Source organism: Delphinus delphis, chromosome 10 (assembly GCF_949987515.2).
Source record: "Delphinus delphis chromosome 10, mDelDel1.2, whole genome shotgun sequence".
Classification (NCBI taxonomy): Eukaryota; Metazoa; Chordata; class Mammalia; order Artiodactyla; family Delphinidae; genus Delphinus; species Delphinus delphis.
This window is the reverse complement of record NC_082692.2, coordinates 73,155,241-73,182,879: the sequence shown is the minus strand read 5'-3', so window position 1 is coordinate 73,182,879 and position 27,639 is coordinate 73,155,241. Positions and strand designations below refer to the sequence as shown.

At 44.0% G+C, this 27,639-nt stretch overlaps 1 protein-coding gene across 13 annotated transcripts in view; it reads right to left on the bottom strand.

Annotated features, from left to right (window-relative positions):
* Positions 1–27,639, bottom strand: part of PXK (PX domain containing serine/threonine kinase like) — a 75,765-nt gene that overhangs the window by 45,933 nt on the left and 2,193 nt on the right. For 9 of the 13 annotated variants that reach the window (XM_060022774.2, XM_060022775.2, XM_060022763.1 and 6 more), the window contains exons 2-3: positions 4,230–4,280; positions 2,351–2,398 (exon numbers count right to left, since the gene is read on the bottom strand). The exons of 1 other annotated variant lie outside the window; for it this stretch is intronic. In XM_060022774.2, coding sequence (XP_059878757.1) covers positions 2,351–2,398; positions 4,230–4,280 — 99 coding nt within the window. The remainder of the gene's footprint in view (positions 1–2,350; positions 2,399–4,229; positions 4,281–27,639) is intronic. 3 more of the 13 variants (XM_060022765.1, XM_060022766.1, XM_060022769.1) reach the window with 1 other exon arrangement.

The window sequence follows — 27,639 nt, the reverse complement described above, 5'->3', positions numbered from 1 at the left end:
AGTATAAAGAACCAGAAATAAACATAACCCATAATCCTGCCACCTGGGGAACCCCATTGTTAACATTTTGGCATATTTCCTTCCAAGCTTTTTTCCTAAACATTTCAATGTAATTATTATATTGCATGTATAATTTTACATCCTGCTGGTTTTTTGGGTTTTTTTGCTTAGGTATGTTTCCTATTGGACTAAGACAACTCTGCATATGTGTATTACATTTCTCTTTTTTCAGCAGGAACTCATTTATCTGTCAGAAGGGTAATCAGACACTGAAATTCATGGTCACAGTTTTCTTCTGTGGTTTTGGAATCTTTTTGGTCTGTTTTATGGGGTTGTTTTGAAATTATTTTGTTGCCAAAAAGCTGTATGTGCTTTCTTCTGTTTGTTTACTTGGATCCAGAAAAACCTCCCACTGAAATGCTGTCTGGCCATATCCTGCCCAGCACAAGCCAACATCAATACATGTGGATATTTGCATCTGAAATAAGATGCACAGTGAAAGTGCCCATTTTAACAAGGAAAATTACACTGATGCAAAAATAAAATTCTATTATATTAAAAAGGCTATAATTGAATAGTCATGGAGATTCAACTTTATATCCCCAAAGAAAGAACAAATAGGAGATAAAACCCTCCTCCCCACCCCCCATTCTTGGGGGCTAGGCCTAGGCAATTTCAATTTCAGAAGTATTTTTCCCATGATTCTTACTCAGCCATGGCTGAACGGCACTGTACAAAATCACTCCCCCTTCTGGGACTTCCCTGGTGGCGCAGTGGTTAAGAATCCACCTGCCAATGGAGGGGACATGGGTTTGAGCCCTGGTCTGGGAAGATCCCACATGCTGTGGAGCAACTAAGCCCGCAAGCTACAACTACTGAGCCGATGTGCCACAACTACTGAAGCCCGCGTGCCTAGAGTCCATGCACCACAACAAAGAGAAGCCCCCACTTGCCACAACTAGAGAAAGCCCGTGCACAGCAACAAAGACCCAATGCAGTCAAAAATTTAAAAATTAAATAAATTTATTTTTAAAAAAATGTAGACAGACAACATGTGTGAAATGCAGGACCATATGTCAATTACAAGAAGGTCTGCAGATACTCAGGCCAGTTCTACTGGAAGGAAAATAAGGCATTCATGCTTCCAGCAGTGTTGTAAATAATATGAAAGTCTGGACTCTACAAATGCTATTTTTCCAAAGTCTGGTCAATAAAAAATGGCCTTTTGAAGGAAATGAAGCATTACGCTGCCTCCCAGTCAGCAGTCCTCCTGACCTTTGTGGGCAGGATCAGAGGTCACTCAGAATGACTGATGATGGCCAGTTCACCTCCCAGCTGGGCTGGTCGTAAGCCAAGCACTCTGGCTCAAGGGTTTATGCTACCAATCAAAGCTGAGATATGATACAAGCCCAGTGGTCTTCAATAACCCATGGCCCCTGAAGACCAATCTACCAGGTGAAGACATAGGTGGTATTGCCAGTACCTACGGTGCTAACACTTCTCTAGGACCCTTCGATCATTACCAGCACTAGCTTTGTTTCCAGCTCATCCCTCTTTGCATTATGGCCACCAAGTTACAAACATTTAAATCAAAGGGATTTAGAAATACATATTTAAGAGAAAAAAGTTACACTGAGGGACTTCCCTGGTGGCCCAGTGGTTAAGAATCTGCCTGCCAATGCAGGGGACATGGGTTCTATCCCTTGTCCAGGAAGACCCGACATGCCGTGGGGCAACCAAGCCCGTGCACCACAACTATTGAGCCCGCGTGCCACAACTACTGAAGCCCGCATGCCCTAGAGCCCGTGCTCCGCAACAAGAGTAGCCACTGCAGTGAGAAGCCCGCACACCACAACGAAGAGTAACCCCCGCGCACAGCAACGAAGACCCAATGCAGCCAAAAAATAAGTTTAAAAAGTAAAAAAAAAAAAAAAAAAAAAAAGTTACACTGAAAAAGGCTGAGTCTCTAGTTACTGCTGAGTGTTGTTGATCTGCAATGCTGACTATGCAGCCTTGTTTAAGAGAGTCTGAGAGTCCCAGCTCTCAGTGAACAACTCTAGCAACCCATCTAGTCATTCCTAACCTGCGAAAAGGAGATAACACACAGCATCCCATGATTGTGGTAAGGACGCAGTCTGGCTCAAAGGTACCCAGCTGCAAGGTGATTATTATAAATGATGTTTATTCCCCAAAGTTTATTTTTAGAGTCACACATCATCTGTTTAAAGTATGAGCTTATCTCCTTTGCTAGGGAAATTTGCTATTTTCTTGTTCCTAATATTGTTGTTTCCAACCAGTTTCTAAGATACCCCAAGCAATAAATGTGTCATTGGTGTTTTAAAATAATTACCTGCAAGCTGTTGTTCAGCAAATCAAAGTCACTGTATCTCCTAACAATCTGTAAGAAATAAAAGTGGTGTTTTGATTCAGCAAAGACCATCAATTTTCATTTCCCTATTTAATATTTATTGGCATTTTAGAGCCAAGGCACTTGCATTAAGGGTAGCAGGGCTTATATACCTGGTGCTTAACTTGCTTAACTCAGCAGCCCCAGAAAACAGACCAAGCAGTGCCCCTGAGCTGGCTGGGCCATGGGAAACTGGTTAATGCTAGCCAAACTCGCAAGATGCCAACAGGTAAGAAAGAATGATGACGTATTTGTTTCCAGGGTGAATAGCCCTTTAAGTATTTTTTTTTTATTAACCAGGCACCTAGAAAGATGAATTAATGATTTACCAAAAAAAAAAAAAAAGTTTTAGTGAACATGAAATTAAAGTTAAAGCATGTGGACAGTCTTGAGGCCATTTCATCCTTGCCCTGGATAAAACTTCCCCCATTTGAGATCCAACCAGTCTAGAGATTGGACGCATCTGCAGGCAGAGAGGCCACACCGCTCTCTGATTGCCCGTTTCCCCTCTTGGCCAACGGTCCACATCCACTGTGTATGCATTCTTTCTTAGTTATGGTGATGCCATTGATTAGGCCATAGCCAAATTCCACTAGCTCTTCAGTCTCCGGGGAAGGAAGTTATTTTGCTTTCAAAAAGTTTTTTCAATCTTTATTGATGATTCTCAAATATTAGTGTGCATAAGAATTACTTGGAGATCACCTAGGAATTCAGGAATTTAAGGAGGTTAAGTATCAACATTTTTGTTAAGTGTCCCCCAGGACTCTAAAGCATTGGATCTAGAAAACTACATCAAGGGTTGATTTTTCTGGTAGGACATTGCCCTTGGGCCTGTTTGACAAATATACATCAGAAAGTTAAACATGAGGGCATCCCTGATAAGTGCAAAGGAACAAAAGGTAGTACAATAGTTAACCACAGAGAATGTGCAAATTCCACCCCTGTTCTGTCAGGGATATAAGCGTGACCTTGGACCAGTTACTTACCTTTTGAATGTAAAATGGGGCTAATACTATCACACAGAACTGCCTTTAAAGGGCTAAGTGAATTAATGTGCCTAACAATAAATGCTCAACTGATGTTAAATAGTATAATTAGTCCAACAAAAAGCAGTTTGAATTTTCAGGCAAAGAAAAGACCAAGTATGGGTCACTGAGGTCAAAGACTGCTTAAGGTGAGAGGTAAGGTTCAACCTGGGCTATGAAGGACAAGGTAAGATTTTTGGAAGGCAGGAGGGTCATTATAATTACTAAAGCAGGAAAGAAATGGTCCCTGTACAGAATTCAGCCACCCTCTGCAAGTCAGCTGGGATGGGAAGCACCTCTAGATGTGTATAGTAAGTTCTGCCTCTCTGAGGCCACCTGTGAGGAAAGCAGGCCCTGGGGCTGTAAGCAGATCCTTACCTATGGTCAGTGTGGGAACTAGCACTAGAAATTGTCCATGACTGGACTTGGGAGTCCATGAAATGCACAATGTCCAGGGCACTGTCTCACCCTTCTACCTGGTGGACTGAACGTTAACCTGCCTCACCCAACAAGCCATGGCTTCAGGTGAGGTTTGAATTACTAGGAACAAAACAAGTAATTTGCCTAGCCCACTTACTCTGTGTCCACCTGGAGAACAGATTCCTACTCTCTGTAGTAACATACACGAATTAAACTGAACAACTGGGAACATAAAAGCCTTTTAGAATACATGTGTTAGAGCTAAACGTTTATATCTAAAAGACATATGATTAATATAGTTTTTCCAGATTTTTAGATGCCCCAAGTCAGAATTTTGTTTAAACATTTTTCTAATGACAAAAAAAAAAAAAGCTTACCTGCCAGCTATTTTCTACAGAAATTCCTCTTTGTACCCGAATGATATATTCCTAAAAAAGAAGGGGAAAAGAGCCTCAATTACAAAACACCCAAATCATGCAGCTATATGGATGGACCTAGAAATTACCACACTAAGTGAAGTAGGTCAGACAGAGAAAAACATATATCATAAGATATCACTTATATGTGGAATCTAAAAAAAAAAAAAAAAAGATACAAATGAACTTATTTACAAAACAGAAATAGACTAACAGATATAGAAAATAAACTTATGGTTACCAAAGGGGAAAGTGGGGGCCGGGGGGGAGGGATAAATTAGGAGTTTGGGATTAAAATGTACACATTACTATATATAAAACAGATAACTAACAAGGACCTACTGTATAGCACAGGGAACTCTACTCAATATCTTGTAATAACCTGTAATGGAAAAGAATCTAAAAAAGAATACATATCTGAATCACTCTGCTGTACACCTGAAATTAATACAACATTGTAAATCAACTATATTTTAATAAAAACAAATTTTTAATAAGAAACAAAACAGAACAAAAAAACACCCAAATCAGAGGATCAAAAATATTAAGTGAAAGCATCAGATAAAGTAGACTTCAGAGAAAAGACTACTAGAAACAGAGAGGGACATAAAGATACAAGGGTAATCTCACAGCAAGACATAACAATCTTAAATGTGCGTGCACCAAATACCAGAGCTGCAAAATATGTGAAGCAAAAACTGATAGAACTGGAAGAAGAAATAGATGAATCCATGATTACAGTTGGAGACTTCAACACCCCTCTCTCAGCAATTGATAGAACAACTAAAGAGAAAACCAGTAAGGATACAGACAAATTCAGCAATACCATTATTGATGAAAAATTAATCAGTAAGATTCATAATCTTACTGAATATTAATTAATAATTAATAACCAATTAATCTAAGAAAGAAATGAAAACTTTTATTCGAGCCAACCTGGGGACTATAACCCAGGAGACAGTCTTTCAGAAAGCTCTGAGGACTGTTCCGCCTGTTAGAGGTCAAAGCGCAGTTATATAAGTTTTTAAGACAAACAGGTTATACATCAAATGACATATCAACAGTTTACACAATCCAGATCTGCACGTACAAAGCAAGTCGTGGGTCATGGTGACCCTTTACCAGATTAAGAAGGAATGTTATCTCCTAAGGAGGTCTAGTTAATGCAGCCACACAATACATACTAAAGGGGAGGGAGGAAGCCTAAATGGAAGCCTTTTCCTGAGAAAAATTTTATGTTCGAATTTTTCTTGTCTTGCCATAAAATATGAATTTTATTTCATTACCATCAACCAACAGATTGATCAGCATTTATAGAACACTCTATCCAACAATAGCACTCCATCCAATAATATTCTGCTATTCAAGAGGATATACAAATGGCATATAAGCACAGGAAAAGATATTCAACATTACTAGTCATCAAGCAAATGTAAATTAAGACCACAGTGAGATATCACTATATCCCTATGAGAATGGCTGAAACAAAAAATAATGATAACACCAAATGCTGGCTAGGAAAACAGAGAAACTGGATCACTCATAAATTAATGGTGGGAACTCTAAATGGTACAGACACTCTGGAACACAGTTTGGCAGTTTCTTAAAAAACTACAACATGCAACTATCATATGACCCAGCAACTGTACTCCTGGACATTTATTCCAGAGAAACAAAACCTTATGTCCATACAATAACTCACACATGAAAGTTCACAGCAGCTTTATTGGTGACAGCCCCAAAGTAGAAACAAGCCAGATGTCCTTAAGCAGGTAAATGGTTAAACTTTGCTACATCCACACCAGGGAATATGACTCAGCAACAGAAAGGAATAAACTATTGATACATGCAACAAATTGGATGAATCTCCAGAGAATTATGCTGAGTGAAAAAGCCAATACCAAAAGATTATAAACTACATGTCTCCATTTCTACAACATTCATGAAATGACAAAATTATAGATATGGAGGACAGCCTAGTGGTTGCCAAGAGTTAAGACTGTGGTAGGAGGGTGTGTGTGGAAGGGAAACTAGTGTGGCTATAGAAGGGCAAATGAAGTGCTATGGTTTGAAGGTCTCTGTCCCCCCAAAATTCATGTGTTAAAATACTAACCCCCAAAGATGATGGTATTAGGGGGTGGGACCTTTGGGAGGTACTTAGGTCATGACAGTGAAGCCCTCATGAATGGGATTAGTGCCTTATAAAAGAGGCTTCAGAGGGGCCCTTGCCTCTTCCACCATGTGAGGATAGTCTGAAACGGTGCTACTAGCTATGAACCCGGAGGAGGAACATCACCAGAAGGCAACCATGCTGGCACCTTAGTCTTGGACTTCCGGCCTCTAGAACTATGAGAAATAAATATCTGTTGTGTATAGGCCACTCGGTTTATGGCATTTTGTTATAGCAGCCTGAATGGACTAAGACATGAGGGATGTCTGAACCAACGGAAATGTTCTGGATTATGTATCTTGATTACATCAATGTTAATGTCTTGGTCGTGATATTGTACCAAGTTTTGCAAGATACTACCAATGAAAAAACTGGATGATGAATATATGGGATCTCTCTGCAATGCTTTTTTTTTTTGCGGTACGCGGGACTCTCACTGTTGTGGCCTCTCCTGGTGCAGAGCACAGGCTCAGCGGCCATGGCTCACGGGCCCAGCCGCTCCGGGGCATGTGGGATCTTCCCGGACTGAGGCACGAACCCATGTCCCCTGCATGGGCAGGCGGACTCTCAACCACTGCACCACCAGGGAAGCCCTGCAATGCTTTTTATAACTGTATGAGAATCTACAATTATCTCAAATAAAAAATTTTAACCTTAGGCATTCAAAACTACTATGGTAGAGTCAGAAGACTAAGATCCATGATTTTTACCAAAGTTTGCATTTTATATGCATAGTCAACTAGAAAAGGCCATGGTTAAGAAAACAAGTAAAAAGGTAGAATAGATAAGCAGTGATGGCATTTTCCAAAGAAACCAAATCTAGTGACCCCCAAAGCTGCCTGAGCATTGAAATCTTCCTGCTCCTGGGGAGGGAAGACAAGAGAGGGTGTTAAAAATACACATTCACAGGCCTTGCACCAGACTTGCTGAATGAGAATCCCTAGGATAGAAACTGGGAATTAGAAGTTTTAATAGCCTCCCCAGGTAATTCTTACTAATCAAATAAGAAGGAAACAGAGACCTAGTCCAGCATTCTGCTTATACACACAAGGAGTTATGATGAAGGTACAGATGAAATCATATAAAAAACATTAACTTTTTTCCTCAAATGCTCAGAATTCTTTTAACATCTTTGGATGGTATGATTCAGGTATTACTCACAGTCACTACTAAACAAGTGCTTATCAACACAGTACTCAACAAATCCTTTCTACTGAATTAATTCTGATTTAAATAGGTTATTTAGAAAATAAAGCCAAATAAGCATTGTTAACTTGGTAACTGAATTTTAAAATAGATCTTATTTTCACTACCATTCATTTCCATTTTGTTTATTATTTATTTATTCTTAATAAATTTATTTACTTATTTTTATTTTTGGCTGTGTTGGGTCTTCGTTGCTGCGCACTGGCTCTAGGCACACGGGCTTCAGTAGTTGTGGCACGTGGGCTCAGTAATTGCAGCTCGTGGTCTCTAGAGCGCAGGCTCAGTAGCTGTGGCGCACGGGCTTAGTTGCTCCGCCGCATGAGGGATCTTCCCAGGCCAGGGCTCGAACCCGTTTCCCTTGCATTGGAAGGCGGATTCTTAACCACTCCGCCATCAGGGAAGCGCCCTCCATTCTGTTTAGTTTGCAAAGGTTGATAAAGTCCACATACGCAGGAATTTCTCCTGCTCTGGACTATGTTGAGAACGGTACATTCAACGATATCCACTCAACTTACGAGTGAATCAACTATGTACCTGGCACCCTGCTTAGCTGGTTACATGTGGGGTTATAAAATAAATACTTCAAAATTAACTTGTGTACTACGGCAAATCTCTTAAGCAATATGCCAGTGCAATTATTTCTGAATACACAGAGATAAAACACTAGAAATATCTGATATTCTTGTATTTGGGGATCAGTCTATTAGCTTTAAAATTTTCTTTTTTTCTCAGGGTTGTCTTACTGGCAAATTGTCTGGGCTTTTACATTCTTAGAGTAGAGCTAAAATCAGCACATATAATGGAGTACTTCCAAACAACTACACATAGACAAGCTGATGTCTAAGTCAGGGAGGAACTGTTACTTCTCAAAAATCACTTCAAGCATCCATTGCTTCACTATGATTTATAAGAGGAATAATATTAATTTTAAAAATTTCAGTTCAATGTTGAGCACTTGGTAGGTGCTAACACTGCTGTCCTGCTTTATATACTTTGGGTTTAAAGCTTAGACCTGTGTTTTACAAAGATGTTGCAGCCAATTGTAAACATCAATTAAGCACCTATCATGTTCCAATCCCTGTGTTTTGTTCATGCTGGGGGCATAATTCTAAACAGGAAAGGTACAGTATGACTCCATTCCTTCCCTCTGTATATGCACAGTTTAGGGAGTTGGGGGTTTTTTTGTGTTTTTTTTTTAACTTGGCTATAATATGGCACACAATAATGTTGGGGAAAAGCATTTGGCAAGAGGGAAGCAGTAACTACAAGACGGTGCCTGGGCCCTGATGTCAGACTACAATATCCCAAACTGACATCCTAATTAATGTTTCTGCCCAGACACTCTTTATGTTTATATCAGTGTTTCTACAAAGAGGGTGGTTCTGCCCCAGAGGAGACCTGGCAATGTCTGGAGACATCTTTGGTTGTCACAGGATGCGGGAGTGCTATGGGCATCTGACAGCTAGAGGTCAGAGATGCTGATAAACACCTACGATGCACAGGACAGCCTTACAAGGAAGGACTGACTACCTGGCCCCAAATGTCAACAGTGCTGAGGTTGAGAAACCCAGTTCCAGGTGCATCGAGTAAAACAGGTCATTCCAGTCTATGGAGGCTGGGGGTGCAGGGTGGTGGAGGGGTTACCTCTGTCATCATCTGCCCCAGGCTGCAGCTTACTGGTACTCCACACACCACACCATTGAGAATATGTGCACTCCCACCTAGAGGGCTCGCTTAATTACTGGTGGCCTCAAAAACCCCATTGTGTTTCTTCTGTAAAGACACACTAAGACACGTTAAGGCTCCAGTGTTGCCCTCAGGTCCCATCTGCCGTGTGGTTGCAGATACAGAAAGACAATGGGAAATAGGTACAGTGATTTTGCTCAGAAATACTTTCATTCCACTTGAATGGAGCAAGTTCATCCCTAACTACAAAACATTTTAATTTTTTTCGTTGGCTTGGTACCACCACCCAGCCTGACCAAAAGGAAATACTTTCACCTCAAATCTCCAATTTGTCAACTAAACATAGTACAGCTGTTCTACTGCTTGCAACCAGGCTGAAGCTCTGATTAAAGCAGAGAGAGGAGTGCCCTGGGGACCAGTAGAAACGCAACATTTGAAGTCAGGCTTCCACCTCCAGAGTCGGAGTCACCAGCCCAGAATCCTCCAGTGACTCATTCCCATCTTTGCCACCCTCTCTTGTGTGGAACAGAACCTGCAGTCTATGTAAGAGACAATCAACCACCAGGCACAGAAGGGAAAGCTAAGAGCCCTGTAGGGTGGCTCTGCGTCACACAGACCTATGCCGGCTGCCCATCCCTGCCATCTGCTGCCACGCGCCCAAAGGGCCTTCTTCCTGCTCCTCTTCACAACACCACACCCTTATCCTGGCGGAGCAGGGTGGGCATTTGGGCAAGTCAGGGTGGTTGGGACCGAAGTTGTTCAAAGTGGAAAGGCACTGGGACCACGTGATTTCTGACTTAAGTAAAGGAAGAGAAGAGAGAATTAGCGTAAAATAAGCACTGATCTTGTGCCAGGAACTTTCCTAGGCCCATTAACACTTCTCATCCAATCCTCACAGCTGCCTGGAGGGTAGATCTCAGCAAAATTAAGTGAGCCTGTCCAGGGTTGCACAGCTAGGAAGCAGCTGACTGGGAACCGGAACCCCAGTCACTGATTCCTAGGACCCTCCAACCTGCCAGACATGGCTGGCAACCCCCAGGGACCTGGGGACGCCCTGAGCCTGGCTCTTTCTGCAGCCCTGAAAGATGGGGGTCCTCACCAGTCTGGGGAACTCGGGTGGACTCATCCTGAGGGTGCAGGGGTAGGGCCTGTCATTCCCACAACTGTTGATTAATGCTTCCAGTGCAGGCCATTTCCCCAGTAAGCATCCTCACTGACATTTTGTATCTCCCGAGTTTCCGAAGAGATACTTAAGATTTCACTGCACTGTAGCTGGCAGGCATTCAAAGATGCCTCAGTGTGATGAGATTTTAGAAAAACTAGGGAGGAAAACTTATTTTGAATCGTTCTGGCCCCAAATTACTTTAGTGAGGGTACAAACACAGACCACTTGGAAAGAAATGTGTAAGAAGCTAAAGCCAAAACTTAAGCCAACCTCCAAACCCACCTAACCCACGGCATTCTTCTCTCTTCCCTTTTGGCACAGCTATCAGATTTACTGAGACTGAGAGTACAGAGAGACGGGGCAGCTGTCTGGAGGTATTTTTACCTGTCAGCGTTCCCACATCTCTACCTCTAAAGCAGAGGGTTTCAACCCTCCTACATTCTAGAATTACCCAGAGAACTTAAAAAAAAAAAAAAACACAAAAAAAGCCAACAACCGTGCTTTGACCCTACCTGCCAGAGATTCTGATTTAACTTGTCTGGGCCGAGGCACAGGCATTAGTAGGTCTTAAAAGTTCCCCAGGTGATTCTAATGTGCTGCCAGAGGCAAGAATCACGGTTCTAAAACCTCTTCAATAGGAAGCAGCTTCACACTACAAAAACAAACACCCTGTCCTGAGAGGAAGGAAACCAGCGAACCAAGCACCCACCACAACTCACAGCATCCTCTCCGCCTACCCTCAGCCCTCCTGGCCTCTTCGGCAGGCCCTCTGCTTTCTTCTTCGGTGTAGGAGGTACCTAACCTGAGCCCTCTAGGGTTTCCCGAATGGTCCTACGGTGGTGGCCCCACTCACAAAATCCGCCAACGTCACCTTCAGGTGAACAAGGAAGAACAGTAACTCTCGTTTGCAGCCAGGGAGGGGCACTGAGTCTCTGAAAGCATAAATGCCTTGACTGGAGAGCAGTGGCTCTGGGATAGGAGGCCAGATCTGCGCGTCTCCAGCGCCCACGAACCACACCACTCCCAGTTCACTGCCAGACCTGCGTCCTCCCGGCACTTTCCCTTCATAGGGAGGCCCGCAGAGAAGGCTGAGCACAAGTGACCTTGCTAGACACCCAACACTATGCTACTTCCCCACGCAGGAACCTTCTAGGGCTCCCACTGGCCACGGGATAAAACCCAAACTCCTTAGCCTAGCTTCCATGCTCTTCCACCGCCTGCCTGAACTGTCCTAACCCTTTCTTTCCGCTTAATCCCTCCTCTACCCAGTCAGACCCTGCGTATCCTCAACACCCCTCACTCACTCCTCTCCCTTTGCTTTGCTACCTAATCAAAACCTGGGAAGGTCAGCTTTTTAACCATGTTACGGCTATCTTTGTCCCGTGTCTGCCTATGTGTGAGGGGTGGGGTGGGGGCCAGGTTTCCGCTCCAACTGAACTAAGTTCTTCAAGGGCTAGAACACACGTTTCTTCATATTCCAAATAGCACCCAGCACAAGGTCAAGCCAACAGGCTCAAGTGCAGCGAACGGTTGGTGATGGGTATTTGTTAACTGACCGCCTGCACCTTCGGGAAGGAGGCAGCATGTTGCTATCTTCATGTGCACCTATATGCAGGTAAAGTCTAACAGCACTCTCCGGAAAATCCCCACGGGTCTCCCACGCCCTCAGATTTTATAAAATCAATATTCAAACCTACGGTATCACACGGCACAAGAGCTGCGGCCTCTGGGCCAGTGGGCGGCACCACCCTGCTGGACAGCAAGCTTTCTGAGGAAATTCTCACGGTTGCAGGACTTCTGCTCAGCCCACTGGCCACCTGCCTGGCTGCTTACAATCCTTAATATTCCACTTAGAATTAATGATTACTCCTTGCTCTGCTGAATATTCATTACTTATCGTTGTTTCATCCGCAGATTTTCAGGGATGGAACATGCCTTTGCTTTAATTGCTGTGCAAGTCAATAATGTACAAAACCTGCCCCCAAACGAATGAAAGTGTTAAGGGTTTTAAAAGGCATCTGAAGAGTCACCACCATCTTAACCTGAGTTTTGGCAACTCAGGTTAAGTTTTTTATTTATTTATTTATTTTTATTTTTGGCTGTGTTGGGTCTTCGTTTCTGTGCGAGGGCTTTCTCCAGTTGCGGCAAGCAGGGGCCACTCTTCATCGCGGTGCGCAGTCTCTCTTGTTGCGGAGCGCAGGCTCCAGACGCGCAGGCTCAGTAGTTGTGGCTCACGGGCCTAGTTGCTCCGCGGCATGTGGGATCCTCCCAGACCAGGGCTCAAACCCGTGTCCCCTGCATCGGCAGGCAGATTCTCAACCACGGCGCCACCAGGGAAGCCCTCAGGTTAAGTTTTGAGCGAAGCCAAGTGTATCTCCTTTTCAACCAAAACTGACTGAATCACTGAACCCTGTGCTTTAACTTTATGCAAAACAAATTCTCTAGTTTCCACTCTGCGTTCACAGAAGGGGCAAGGAACACATCACAAACATGCTCTGATCCCCGCAGTGAGATTCAGCGGCTGTATTGCGCATGCCTCCTTCTCCAGGCCTTTTGAAGTCCACGCTCTCCTCTGTGGGACGGTCTCCTGCCCTGCCAGGGGAGCTGGCCTCCACGCTGACTTCAAAGACAGCCAATGTTCCAGCCAGAAGAAATACTGCAAAGCAGCACTCCAAAATCCTTTGACCTGAGACACGACTACGGAATGCATGCGGCATTTTAAACAGCAGTTTCTGTAGCATTCTATAGTACAGAGATCCCTAAATGATGCCAAAGCAATTACATAATTTGCTAAGATGGGAACCCATGAATTCCATCTTACGTCAAAGCAAAGAAAATAAACCCTGGAAAATCTGAGGCTCAATTAAATAGTAATTAAAAATGAAATACAACCTTCGCTTGTTCAATAATCCTCACATGTCTTGGGCCGACGCCCTGAAAGGGCAGAAACAGAGGCAGTGAACATAATCTCAGAGAACCACACCCAACATATTTAACTGGCTAGAAAAGACAAATACACAAACTCTCATCTGGCTGGCAATCAGGATTTTTATGTGGGTTCTGGTACCTAAGACGGCCAACTCCTCACCCTCACGCCCTGAGCTGGTTCCAACCTAAGTACCTGCCGGGACTGAAGTGCTCCTCTTCCTTGGGCTAATTCTCTATCTACCCCCGTTTGCCGCTGCCCGGGGACAGGCCACCCAGAGTCCTTTTGGAGCCCGCAGCAGGAGCTGGCCACTATGTGGAGATCGGCTACGATGTGTGCCCCTTCCCCGCGTCACAACCACAAGGCCCCAGGGAAAGGGCAACGGCTCTCTGCCACTTACTAGTTTTGTGACCTAATTCCTCTGAGCCTCAGTTTACTCATCTGCAAAACCATACCATTCCAACAGGGTTGTGGCGAGCGTTAGGCAGGGTCGTGTACTCAAAACTTCCGGCACAAAGGCTAGCTTTGTAACTTAGTTTTCTTTTCTGCCAAGAAAACAGTGAAGGCAAGGTGTCTGCAGGTGAATCAGCTCACACAAGACAGCAGCAGCACCAAGAGCACCGAAGAGAAAGAAGCAGCAGCCGTTTTCCCTGAACATGGGAAACAATGTCATCAGTCTCTGATTGCTAACAAAGAGTACCATCCTTCCAGCCTTTATCGTCCCAGCTTCTACACTCAGTTTTAAAGGGGGCTAATTAAAAAGCCCCTCTCCCGGGGCTTCCCTGGTGGCGCAGTGGTTGAGAGTCCGCCTGCCGATGCAGGGGACACGGGTTCGTGCTCCAGTCCGGGAAGATCCCACATGCCGCGGAGCGGCTGGGCCCGTGAGCCATGGCCGCTGAGCCTGCGCGTCTGGAGCCTGTGGTCCGCAACGGGAGAGGCCACAACAGTGAGAGGCCCGCGTACCGCAAAAAAAAAAAAAAAAAAAATGCCTCTCCCGCTAAGGTAACTTGGATATCAGCAATGAGAGGATTGGACAAGCTATTTATGGTTTATCTACATAGTGGAAGAATACACAAGCCTTTAAAAGGATGTACTGGGACCTCCCTGGAGGTTCAATGGTTAAGACTTCACCTTCCAGTGCAGGGGATGAGGGTTCAAATCCTGACTGGGGAGCTAAGATCCCACATGCCTTGCGATTCGCGTGACGAAAAAACCAAAACAAAAGCAATATTGTAACAAATTCAATAAAGACTTTAAAGGGACTTCCCTGGTGGCGCAGTGGATGAGACTCCACGCTCCCAATGCATGGGGCCCAGGTTCGATCCCTGGTCAGGCAGCTGGATCCCACATGCATGCTGGGGCTGGGGGTTTGCATGCCACAACTAAGGAGCCAGCCTGCCACAACTAAGACCCGGAGCAGCCAAATAAATAAATAAATCTTAAAAAACAAAAAATGGTCCACATCAAAAAAAAATCTTAAAAAAAAAGGATGTATTAAAATGATTTTTCAATACTTGGGAAAAGGTATATATTATAATGTTAACTATTAAAAAAGGATTAAAAATTCTGTGATAACATTGATAGGAAGAGGGAACTACACCAAATGTTAACAGTTGTTGTCTCCGGAGGTGAAATTATATGTGATTTAAATTCTCTTAGCTATTGTTTTCTATTTTTCACTTTATCCTCAATGAGCATATATTACATTTGCAATCAGGAAAAACAATTTTTTAAGAAGTTCCTTGGTTTGTCACACATGTAGTTTAAAACATGCTACTTTAAAATAAGGAATCCCCAGACTTCCCTAGTGGCGCAGTGATTAAGAATCCGCCAGCCAATACAGGGGACACGGGTTCGAGCCCTGGTCTGGGAAGATCCCACATGCCGCAGAGCAACTAAGCCTGTGCGCCACAACTACTGAGCCTGCGTGCCACAACTACTGAGGCCTGCGCACCTAGAGCCCGTGCTCCACAACAAGAGAAGCCACCGCAATGAGAAGCCCATGCACCGCAATGAAGAGTAGCCCCGCTCACTGCCACTAGAGAAAGCCCGCGCACAGCAACAAAGACCCAACACAGCCAAAAATAAATAAATAAATAAATAAAATTTTAATAAATAAAATAAGGAATCCTGAGTGCTAAGGACTGAAATTATCTGAGCTTAGATAAGAGCACAGGATGTTAATGATAAATGCAAGCTAGCATCTTTTTTCCTTTGGCAAGGGATCTTTTGGTCATTTTACAACCCTACAGCACTTTTACTGTGCTGGGAAGACTGGAAAAACAGAAGATGAAAGTCAAATAAATGAACTCTTCTACTTGTATCAGGGATGCTAAAACATTTGGTGGGAAAAAAGCTTGAAACTATAAGTTGAAGTCAAGCTAGGGGAGTCCCTACTGGTTTCAATAATTTATAGTAGAACTGGCCACCATCTCTAAGGATAATGGAGAGCTGCCTACACATAAATCTATTCTACCTGGCCTAAAAATGTCACTGTGCTCCTTCCTGAGACATGAGTTCCAGTTCATAACTAACCACATACGTGACTATTCACACCATGCTGCCATTTATCTCTTCAGAGCTGAAGCTAATAATTGCTGTTTATGGAGCACTTACTCTACGCCTTCTGTTCCTCAGCTTATTCCATCTTCCAGCAATGTGTGGAGGTAGATATCACTATTCCTCTTTTATAAGAATCCCAAGGCTCAGAGAGGGTAGATGCCCTGAACAAGGACACTTAGCTAGTTAAGTGCTGAGAACAGACTCCACCCCAAGCCTGACTGACCCAGGGGCAGAGCAGTTCCTTGGTTCTATGGCCTTGGGCAGAACGCTTTCTCACCATCTACCCTCTCATTCTGAGGAACTGAGGTTGGCTGAACAGGCAGAACCAGTCCATCAAGTCAGGAAGAGGCTGGGAGAGAGTGGAGGCAAAGTAAGGAGAACCCGGGCCTGGGTGATCTGAGTTAATATGGGGCTCGCACAGCGCCTCCCAGCCCAGTCTCCTGACTTCAGTGCGCTGCACTTTGCAACCTAACCTCCTACTACATGTACACAGACTGTTGTCTACGTACATCTGGGCTGGATGTTACCTGGGCACTGCACAGAGACTGTGTACAAGTAAGAAAACTATTTCAAACAAGCCCCACTATGAACACTAGGTTCTGAAGAAGCAGAAAGAAGCATTTTTATATGAACATGCCTAAAGTGGACACAGATTTACAGAGTACTCAGCCATCTGAATGGCAGTTGCACCAAACCAGAACAGGGTCTTTGACTAGGCCGTGCTGCTTCTACACTACGCTCCTATTAACTTCTAACAACAGCTGCACAATGAACAGTGAACCTCCTTCCTGTGCTTTACTGTTAAAAACCACGGCGGCTCTGGATCTCAATGGTCACAAAGCCCCGCTGGATGCAGACCGAAAGGTTCTACTCTCTAGCTCAGCCTTCCCCAATCAGGTCAACGGTTTGAAGAAAATAATGACCTAAGGCTGTGAGGTCCAATATGGCAGCCACTATGCACATGTGGCCTGTGTGTGACTTAGGAACTGAATTTTAAATTTTATCAAATTTAAGTAGTCCAGTGGCTACAGTACCATTATAGACTACTTATTTGCAGATATAAACAGATATTTATGAAAATGTAAGCATACTAAGCATAGTGTTAAAACTTGCTTTTCCCCCATTTAATATAACGTGAATTTTTTCCATTTTAGTAACTGTGCCTCCGGACATTTTTAATGTCTACATCTGTGCTGTCCAGTATAGTAGCCACAAGCAGTGTGTGGCTACTGAGCAGCTGAAACGAGGCTAATCCTGGAGAATACACACCAGATTTCAAAAGCTTCATATGACCAAGAGAATGTAAAATGCATTAATAATTTTTATATTGATTACATATAATCAGTGACAGTATTTCAGATATAGTGGGTTAAGTAGGCTATATTATTTACATTAATGCCACCTGTTTCTCTATACGTTTTTAATGTGGGCTACTAGAAAATTTTAATTTACACACATGGTTTGCGTTATACTTCCATTGGACAGCACTGCCCTAAGGCCTCCACTATATGTAATGAATTAACTCCACTCCTAGCAGCCAGAATGGAAGAACGAGAAAACAGTCCCCCAACTCTGTGTCCGGTTCTGCGGCTCAGGGAAGGACCGCTAACTTGTCCTTGGCTAGGCCTAGGCTTTGTGGAGCCATCATACTGGTGTGGCCGTAATAACAGATCAGGTTGGCTATGGCTCCCGACTGGTATCTCTTTCATTCAAAGTCCACTAGCATCATACAGACCTTCGTTCTGCTGCCCCCAGTCCTATGGCCTGGGGCAAGTTACATACCCTCTTTGCACTTTACTTTCTTCCAACGGAAAAATGGGAAAAATAACAAACTCAATTCACAGTGGTTATGAGAATCAAATGAGAATCTAGAAAAGTCTGGCAATTTCTTATAAAGTTAAATATTCACTTAGCATATGACTAAGCAATTCCATTCCTAGATATTTACCCAGGAGAAATGAAAGTGTGTCTACTTTCATTTCTCATATGTTCACAGCAGCTCTATTCATAATCAGCCCCAACCTGGAAACAACCCAAAAGTCTTCCAGCTGGTGAATGGATAACAAACTGTAGTACATTCATACAGTAGAATACTACTCAGCAATAAAAAGAAACATGCAACAGCATGGAGGAAGCTCAAAGCTTTATGCTAAGTGAAAGAAGCCAGACACAAGACTATATCCTACAAGATTCCATTTATATATGACATTCTAGAAAAGGTGAAACAATAGTAAGAGAAAGCAGATCAGTAGTTGCCAGGGATCAGAGGAAAAGTACTGACTGCAAAGAGGACCAAGGAAATATTTGGAGTGATGAAAACGTTACACCGTGGTTACATTTACATTTGTCAAAACTTATCAAATAAGTAATGTAAAGCACTTAGCACAGGGAAGGGTATATAATAAGTGCTTAAACAATGTTAGCTGTTATCATGACAAGTATTGTCTAAAACCAAACTTAGACTCACGATCTTCCTGGGAAGACCAGGTACCCCTTGCTTACCTTGTACTATTTCTCTAATCATTTCTAGTGCCTCTTTTTCCCTCCCGGCCCCTACCTAGCAGACTTTTCCTCTGATGTGCTCCTCCTTCTCTTTCTACCTTCTCTCCCTTCTGCCACTGAGCTGAGATGTGGCCTTTCTAACTGCACTGCTTCGTTATCACCCTGGACTCTCTTCTCCCCTTCCCTCACCCTTTTTACTGAACCTCGAACACCACCAGCAAACTAAGCGTCCTAAAATACCACTTTCTGCCACATATATGCTCAAGCCCCCTCACTGCTGTTCAGATCCCTTAGCCTGGCATCCAACGGGCCCCACAATTGGCTCTAGTCTCCCTTTTCCATCTTTTTTTTTTTTTAATTTATTTATTTATTTTTGGCTGCACTGGGTCTTCATTGCTGCGCACGGGTTTTCTCTAGTTGTGGCGAGCAGGGGCTACTCTTCGTTGTGGTGCACAGGCTTCTCATTGCAGTGGCTTTTCTTGTTGCGGAGCGTGGGCTCCAGGTGCGGGCTCAGTAGTTGTGGCTTGCAGGCTCTAGAGCGCAGGCTCAGCAGTTGCGGCGCACGGGCTTAGTTGCTCCAGGGCATGTGGAATCTTCCTGGACCAGGGCTCGAACCCACGTCCCCTGCATTGGCAGGCGCACTCCCAACCACTGTGCCACCACGGAAGTCCCCCTTTTCCATCTTTTACTCCACACCAGAATCCTCCACAGTAAATCCTTGTGGGATGAATGAACAAATGAAGGCAGGGACCAAGTCTATCTTGCTTAGACCTACATCCCAAGTGCCTAGGATAGTGCCAGGAACACGGGGGCATACTCACAGCAGTATCAGCTGAATGAACTAATGACCTCCTGCAGCCTGCAAATGCATCCTGACCTCAGAGAACATAGCTGCTCATTCTTTAGTTTTTTTTAAACTGAGATCCTTATGGTGGATTAGTAAGAGTTTGGAACAAGATGAACAGTTAGGGGCTCTGGAAAGTGTTGCAGAATTTATGTGTTAAAGGCTACAAGGCTTCTGTTTCTATTTCTACTTAAAAAAAAAATCTGTCAATAAATAATTATTTAAATATTTTCTCCCTTTAACTCAAAACAGGTAAAGAGCCTCCAAGTGTGCATGCAAGAAGTACAGGAGGCACCACAGAGATCAGATGAGGGTGCTCATCATTTAGTTGGTTTATCATGGTTTTGACCATTACATAGCTTTTAAAATTATTTTGTTCTTAGTCATATATGTTTTCATTTACACCCGTAATGGACCATGACTAAAGGCAGGCTTAAGGAATGCCAATGGCAAAATATGAGTTAGTGAGAAATTAGTGAGAAATACAGGAAGTGTGAATCATATAAAAATGGTTATTCTGCAAATTGTCTGAAAAAGCCCTTTATCGGTGCCTTAAGTTTTATTCACCTTATCACAATTCTTACTGTCTGTAAGATTTCAAAAACCAGTATAATTCTGATCCCAAACATTAATATAATTTTCAAAAATGTGCTAATCTGAATAAAATATTTTTTAAATTTAAAATCACTTCCAGAGGAGGTTTTCACAATTCATTATTACTATGAAAAGAGTTTGCAGGGCTTCCCTGGTGGCGCAGTGGTTGAGAGTCCGCCTGCCGATGCAGGGGACACGGGTTCGTGCCCCGGTCCGGGAGGATCCCACATGCCGCAGAGTGGCTGGGCCCGTGAGCCGTGGCTGCTGAGCCTGCGTGTCCGGAGCTTGTGCTCCGCAACGGGAGAGGCCACAAAGTGAGAGGCCCGCGTACCGCAAAAAAAAAGAGTTTGCAAGTTAAAAAAGGCCTGGGGGGCTTCCCTGGTGGCGCAGTGGTTGGGGGTCCGCCTGCCGATGCGGGGGACGCGGGTTCATGCCCCGGTCCGGGAGGATCCCACATGCCGCGGAGTGGCTGGGCCCGTGAGCCATGGCTGCTGAGCCTGCGTGTCCGGAGCCTGTGCTCCGCAGCGGGAGAGGCCACAACAGTGAGAGGCCCACGTACCGCAAAAAAAAAAAAAAAAAAAAAAGGCCTGGGGAGGGATTTCCCTAGTGACGCAGCGGATAAGACTCCACACTCCCAATGCAGGGGGCCCGGGTTTGATCCCTGGTCAGGGGACTAGATCCCAAATGCATGCCACAACTAAGAGTTCCCATGCCGCAACTAAGGAGCTGGCAAGCCACAACTAAGGAGCCCACCTGCTGCAACTAAGGAGCCTGCCTGCCACAACCAAATAAATAAATAAATAATGAAAAAAAAATATATATATATATATATCAGTTAAAATGGCCTGGGACAACAGAAACTAACACAGCACTGTGAAGCAATTATACTCCAATAAAGATGTATTTAAAAAAAAAAGGCCTGGGGAGTGCTGATTTAGAACAAGTTCTCTGAAAGGCTCTGTTAAGCCTTTCTTAGTTCCCCCAGGAGGACCTGGGTGGAGCCACGCCCACTTTGCCCTCCCTGCTCCAGGGCAGACTGACACCTTCTTTCTTTTTTTTTAAATTTTATTGAAGTATAGTTGATTTACAATGTTGTGTTAATTTCTGCTGTACAGCAAAGTGACTCAGTCATACACATATATATTCTTTTTCATATTCTTTTCCATTATGGTTTATCACAAGATATTGAATATAGTTCCCTGTGCTATACAGTAGGACCTTGTTGTTTATCCATCCTATATATAATAGTTTACATCTACTAATCCCAAAGTCCCAATCTTTCCAGACTGGCACTTCCAATACCTTACTTCTTGTTTGGTTTAGAGGTCTGCCACCTCTACCAGGATATAAGCTCCCTATTTCATTCATCTTTTTACTTTAATACACAGCACAGTGCTTGGCACACAGAAGACTCTTCATAAATGCTCATTAATGTTCCCAACATCTTAGAGGCTTTCTGACACGGCAGAAACTGTGTGCTTCATTCATAGAGCAGACTGCATCCAAGCCCAGGATATACACCCACAGCCTGACTGCACTCCTCTTAGGGGAAAGGAAGACAGCTGGGCCACATAGAATATAAATGCATTTCTCAGGAAGCAGCGTTCTGAAAGATGTCAGCTGTCCCCTACTCCCACAAATGTCAATTAGCATGGTCACTTGTCAGAGGAAGTGGCAGGAAAAAGAACAACGCATAGGGTTATTTTATTTTTTCACTCCGCTGCCAGAGGTCAAGTGGTGTGAACTGACATTGGGATTCCTTTGGCGATGAACAAAAGCTGGGATGTGAGGAGATGAAATGGGCACTAGCCAGGGGTCTCCTCCCTTCAGGCCTGGCCTACGGGAGCTCCTCTGCCAGGCCCGCAGCTGAGCCCGTGGCCTGCCCACTTGCCTCTTCCACCTCTTCTGCCACCTTTGAACACCAACAGCCAGCTCTGCTGCCAGGCAGGGGACCCTGTGCTATATCTCAGAGCCTGGCTGTCACAGCGTGTCCCTCCAGGGTAAAAGGGGAAAATGAGCAGGGGTGAAAGGGCAGTGGGAGTGTTCTTTGAGATGTCACTGGGTTTTTTGCTATTTGTTAGCAGTCACAGTTGACAGTGAGACATACTTTTAAATAAATAATTTTCCTTTTTCCATTCAACACCTAAAAAGTACTAGTGCCTAAAAAGTTACTAGTGCTCTAGAAAATACAGAGGTAATAAACTACAACAAGAACAGTGAGATCTGTGTGCTGAGCTCTGTTCAGAACGCCCCATGTGTCTGAGCTCAGTTAATCCTCACAGCAGCCCTAGCATCCTCTTACTATCCCCACTTCACAGATGAAGAAACTGAGGCTGGAGAGATTAAGCAAGATCATTAAGGCACTGCCCCCTCCTCAAGTTATTTACAGTTTCACGTGTGTTGGAAAGGGAGGGTGTAAATAGAAAACAGGGAATAAGAAATAATCGGTGTGTAAAATGCTTGCAACTTTTGGACAAATAAAACTGAATGGGAATTTCAGAGGAAGGAAATCACACTCAGCTTGGTAGGTAAGACGGTGGGTAGCAGTCCACAGGAAGGGTTTCCTGAGCTGCGCCTTGAATAAATGCATTCACTCAACAAACTCACGCATTCAACAATACTTACCTAATGCTTACTATCTATGTGGCAGGAACATGGTTTGAAACTGAATCAAAATAGCAATACATAGACATGAAAGGCTGGATTTCAGAGTAAAAAAAAAAAAAAAAACACCTCAAAGAGAAAGGCATCCACATGGGCAGAACAAGAGGTCCATGTGGCCCTTTCCATCTAAGGACTGAGAAGGGGCAGAGGTGTGCCCTCCAAGCGCAGACCCACTTCTCCACCCTCAAAAGCCTGAGAGCGCCAAGAGCAGGGCCTCTCCCCACTGCATCCCTAGAGCTGACCACACTGCCCGGAAAGAACCGGAGCTCGAGAAGGACCCATGGGACAAATGAGCGCAAGGCTGCTATTGAGTGTGGTTATCTACCTGGTCACAGGCAGAGATGCCCAGAGCATGACAATGGGCCCCCAGCCACTCCCTGTGCTCTGCTGGGTCAGTGGGTGCCATCGCACTGGCCAGACCCTTACCCTGACATTAGAGGTCTGATGTGAGCAGGCCCGCCTCGGGTTTCATTCCCCTCTGCTTCTGCAAAGAGCAAAGCCTGCAGGACTGAAGTCCCGGCCAAGAAATCACTTGTCCCCTGGGGAAGGGCAGGCTCAAAGGAAGGATGGATGAACAACACTCCTTCCCTTTCACATCTCCAGGCGGTCCTCAGACATTTTTTGATTCAGGATTGTCCCATAGCAATCCTCCATTCATTCCCTCCTCCCAGCACCCCAAAAAAGCCTCAGCTGAATTAATGAGGAGAAATGGCCTGTTTCTGATGAGCCATGTCAAAGAAATGTGGGCAGCCTTGTTTGGATATCATAAACAGAAGTGCTGTGATAAGAGGCAGATCCGAGGCCCGGGCTTTCCAGCACAGCGCCCTTTGCCCTTCCCCTGTGCACTCTGTCTACTAAGTCACCTGGCATGCACACCTACCTGCCCCAGGCAGGCTGTGACTGAGAGCAACTCTTCACACTAACAGGACATAATTCATCTACTGTTCTAGATACAGCTGACCCTTGAACAACAGGGCTTTGAACTGTGCAGGTCCACTTACACGGGGATTTTTTTCAGTAAATATGTACTGCGGTACTACACCACCCGTGGTTGGTTGAGTCCTCCAATACAGAGGGCTGGCTATAAAGTCACATGCAGATTTTCCATTGCAAGGAGGGCTGGTGCCCTAACCCCCGTGTAGTTCAAGGGTCAACTGCAGTGGGTTTTCTTAAAGTAGGCTGTATGTAGGAATTCCCTGGCTGTCCAATGGTTAGGACTCCAAGCTTTCACTGCCAAGGGCACGGGTTCCCTAGCCGGGGAACTAAGATCCCACAAGCCGTGGGGCGTGGCAAAAAAAAAAAAAAGTAAGGGTATATATGGTAGTGCAGCACATTTTTTTAGATGCACATCTCTCACCAATTGAAATAAGTAACTCTCCAAGTTTACAGTTTTCAAGATTTTTCCAGAGATTCCAGCCTGAAGATCCACAGCCCAAGAGCAGGCTTCAGGTCAGTGAGGTTCTGAGAGGTCATATAAATGTGTGTATGACTGTTTATGGAGAATTTGTCCCTCTGACGAGATCCTTAAATGAGCTGGACCCGAAGAGCTAAAGGACTCAGAATATATCCCGAGGTTAGCATCCTGCAATTTTATAAAACTTTCCAGGGTGAGGGTTAAGGGGTTGGGGGCTTCTTTTCAGGGTAACAAAAATGTTCTAAAATTGAGTATAGCGACAGATATACAATTCTGTGAATATACTAAAAGCCACTGAGTTGTATACCACAAATGGGTAAACTGTACGGTATGTGAATTATATATAAAGCTGTTACACAAACAACTTTCCAGGAAGACTCCTGTTGCTCTGCAATGGATTCCCCAAGCTAACATTATGTTAATAAATACCTGTTAACCACCAAAAGGTGACTACTGTATTATTTGAAGACAGCAGAATTCCCTTTTGCTTTCAACTGTACTCTTTTAGTAAGCAGGAAGAAACACGTGATACCTTGATGTTTAGCTAGAAATGGCCAAATTTACCTCAAATTTGGTGATCAGAAAGTCAGCCAGAGACAAAATGGCCAACCTGCATAGACTCTTCCCCCGGCTGAGGTCGGAGTATTTAACCAAGGTGAAGTACTTGTTCCTTAGCCCTGAGTCAAAAGTTTCAAACTGAAGAAACGGGGCCCCCTTCATCACCCAGAAGTAGAGGCACACCTTAATTTCCCCAAACCATGTGCATGTCACCCATGAAAAAAGTCACGGACAAGGATGACTTCCAGGCTCAGGGGAGAACAACGGGAAAAGCCTATTGCTCTCCCTCCACAACGCCCCACACACTTCTGAGTTCTAAAACAACGTCTGGGTCCAGCTCTGCCCTTTTCAGGGTGGGACTGAAAGGAGCTTCATTTCATGTGAAGCTGCCCCGGCAACTGCTAGCACTACCTGCCTGCAGTGGAGAACAGAGGGTTTGTTTAACTTGCCCCAAATGAACCCATTTAGGCATCCAATCAACAACCTGTATTTTGAACAATCTCAAGACCACAACCCACAGGGAAGCTGTGTACACACGGGTGGCTGTTTCCACTATGCCCCCAGGCGAGCAAAGCAAATTATCTTTTCACATAAAATAAACCTTAGCCCCAGAATCCTGCATTTCCTTCTAGTAACTACAGCCAGTTTCTTATTTGTATTCCCACAACAAGAAACCTTTCTAGTGGGATACTCCTCGAAAGAGGTGATGTAGGAGAATTGAGTCCTCAGCACCTAAATGAAGCTGTGAAAAAACTGACTTCTTCAATAGGAAGAGAATGAAGAAGAGACTGACTCTACAAATTAACGAATTACCAGTCTCTAAGCTTCCAACTCAGTTTTCCAACTGCACCCATCGTGGGTTTCAAGGACAAGCGGAGAAAAATATATAACCAAGTGGAAGACCAGCAATTAGATTCCCAGAAAACCACTACTGTTATCTTCTTACAATGTGTGCAAGTGCTGCAAGTTAACTATCATCCTGTCTCTACGTGTCTAGGCACACATCTTCAAAAAAACTTTCAAAATATTCAGTATAAATTGGAATTTGAAAGAAATCTCCAAATAGCATCTCCAAAGGAAGCCGAGATGGATTCTGATATTGAGCACTGGATTGCCTTCAAACGTCAGGATCTCTAAGGCAACGACGTCTCCTGTTTTGGCATCCCATTTGAACAGATATTCTAGTGATACGTGAATAGAGTTTAAAAGACTATTAAAAAAGGTGACTGATGAAGAGGCTGAAACTCATTAAACCAAGCCACAAAAGGAACTTTAAAGTATCTGTGTTATGACAGGTAGAGATTCTGGTTGACTTGTATACACCTTGGAAGACAGAAGATCTCAGAATCCCATAGAACAAAGCTCCATGAAAGCAGAAGCGGCTGAGTTCACCACCAGATCTCCAGCTTCCGCCTGGCACTCAACTAGGTGCTCAGTACATTTCTGGTGAAGGAATGAGTATTGTTGAATAAACAAACGGCAGGAATGCAGTTTCCAAAATCAAAGGCTCAAGGTGAGATCCATTTTCAGTAAAGATCTTAACATGAAACATTATCTTTTCCACAGACTTTTAAAATACTCTGTTATGCCTCAAATACCACTGAAATTATCTTTTGTTTCTCAAGAACAAAATGCACCAAACACAGAATCAATGGGCCCTGATTCAGATGAACCTCCGAGAACCTTTTTCCTTCCTAAAAAGGAGGAAATGGAGATTAAGAGCTATGGCACTACAGCACAGTCACCAGCAAAAACCAGATATGTGCATTTGATAACAACCTTCTCCAAAACTGGCAGCTTCCTCTGGTTTCTGTTTCAGCTAAGTAAGCATTTTTCTTCAGTCTACTGACTTTAAAAGTTTTCCCTTTTAGTCAAGAACTTACATATTTCCTTGTCTTCATTCTTAATGCTCCCAAAGTTTCCCACAATTTACCTGTGTGGCTTTTTACCAGAATCCCTTTTGTCAGGAAAATCCTTCCCTTTCCACGCCCCCCACCCTCCATTCCCCTTACTGAAAGCATCCCTAAATACCATCCTTTCTTATTTTATGGAAGCTTCATTTCCTTGCAGCAGAGGCCTGGTCTATTTCCTGAAGCTAAATTATTTGGGCTCCATAAAAGTCAAAATAAAGTCATTCAAACCACATTCAGGCACAGAATCACCTACGAACCTGCACCTTCCGCCAGCTGCTTATCCCAATATGCCTTTCTGGTGGTGATCTTGTGTTCCCTTCATCCTTCTGGCACCTGTATTCCTCCAGCTGCTTATCCCAATATGCCTTTCTGGTGGTGATCTTGTGTTCCCTTCATCCTTCTGGCACCTGTATTCCGCCAGCTGCTTATCCCAATATGCCTTTCTGGTGGTGATCTTGTGTTCCCTTCATCCTTCTGGCACCTGTATTCCGCCAGCTGCTTATCCCAATATGCCTTTCTGGTGGTGATCTTGTGTTCCCTTCATCCTTCTGGCACCTGTATTTTCCAATCCACAGAATTTTCCCCTCCCATGTCCAAAAATCCTAAATCATAGGTAACAAAAAATTTCCTGCTATAAATCCTGTTTCCCAAGACTAAACAACCTTGATAAATGAAAGCAACCATGGACAGAAATGCGCTTACTTGCAATAAAAACGCATTAATGTGTTTAATCCTTTGTATATATGGCGCCATAAAGTGAATAGATGGAAGAAGGAAGGAATGCACTTTACAAATACTTCATAAAGATTATTTCATTTGATCTTTGTAACAACTGTGGATGACAGGCAGGGCAGGCATTTATTACTGCCATTTACAGATGACGAAACTAAACATCAAAAAAGGTTAAGTGACTTGCCCAACCAATGATGTCACATGACTAGCATCAGCCCAAACCCATATTAAGGTCCTGCCTCTTCCAACCCAAAGGATGTCCACTATGTACCCTCTCTGTAGGTTTCTGTCCTACAGCCAAGGAGCAACTTCCTAGAGATTCGGCATTTGAAAGGGAGGACTGTCCTCTGACTTTGGGGATACCATCTCCCTTCAGCTAACAAGCCAGAAAGCCATCTTCAACCTTCCCAACAGAAAACAATGCCTTTTTCTTCT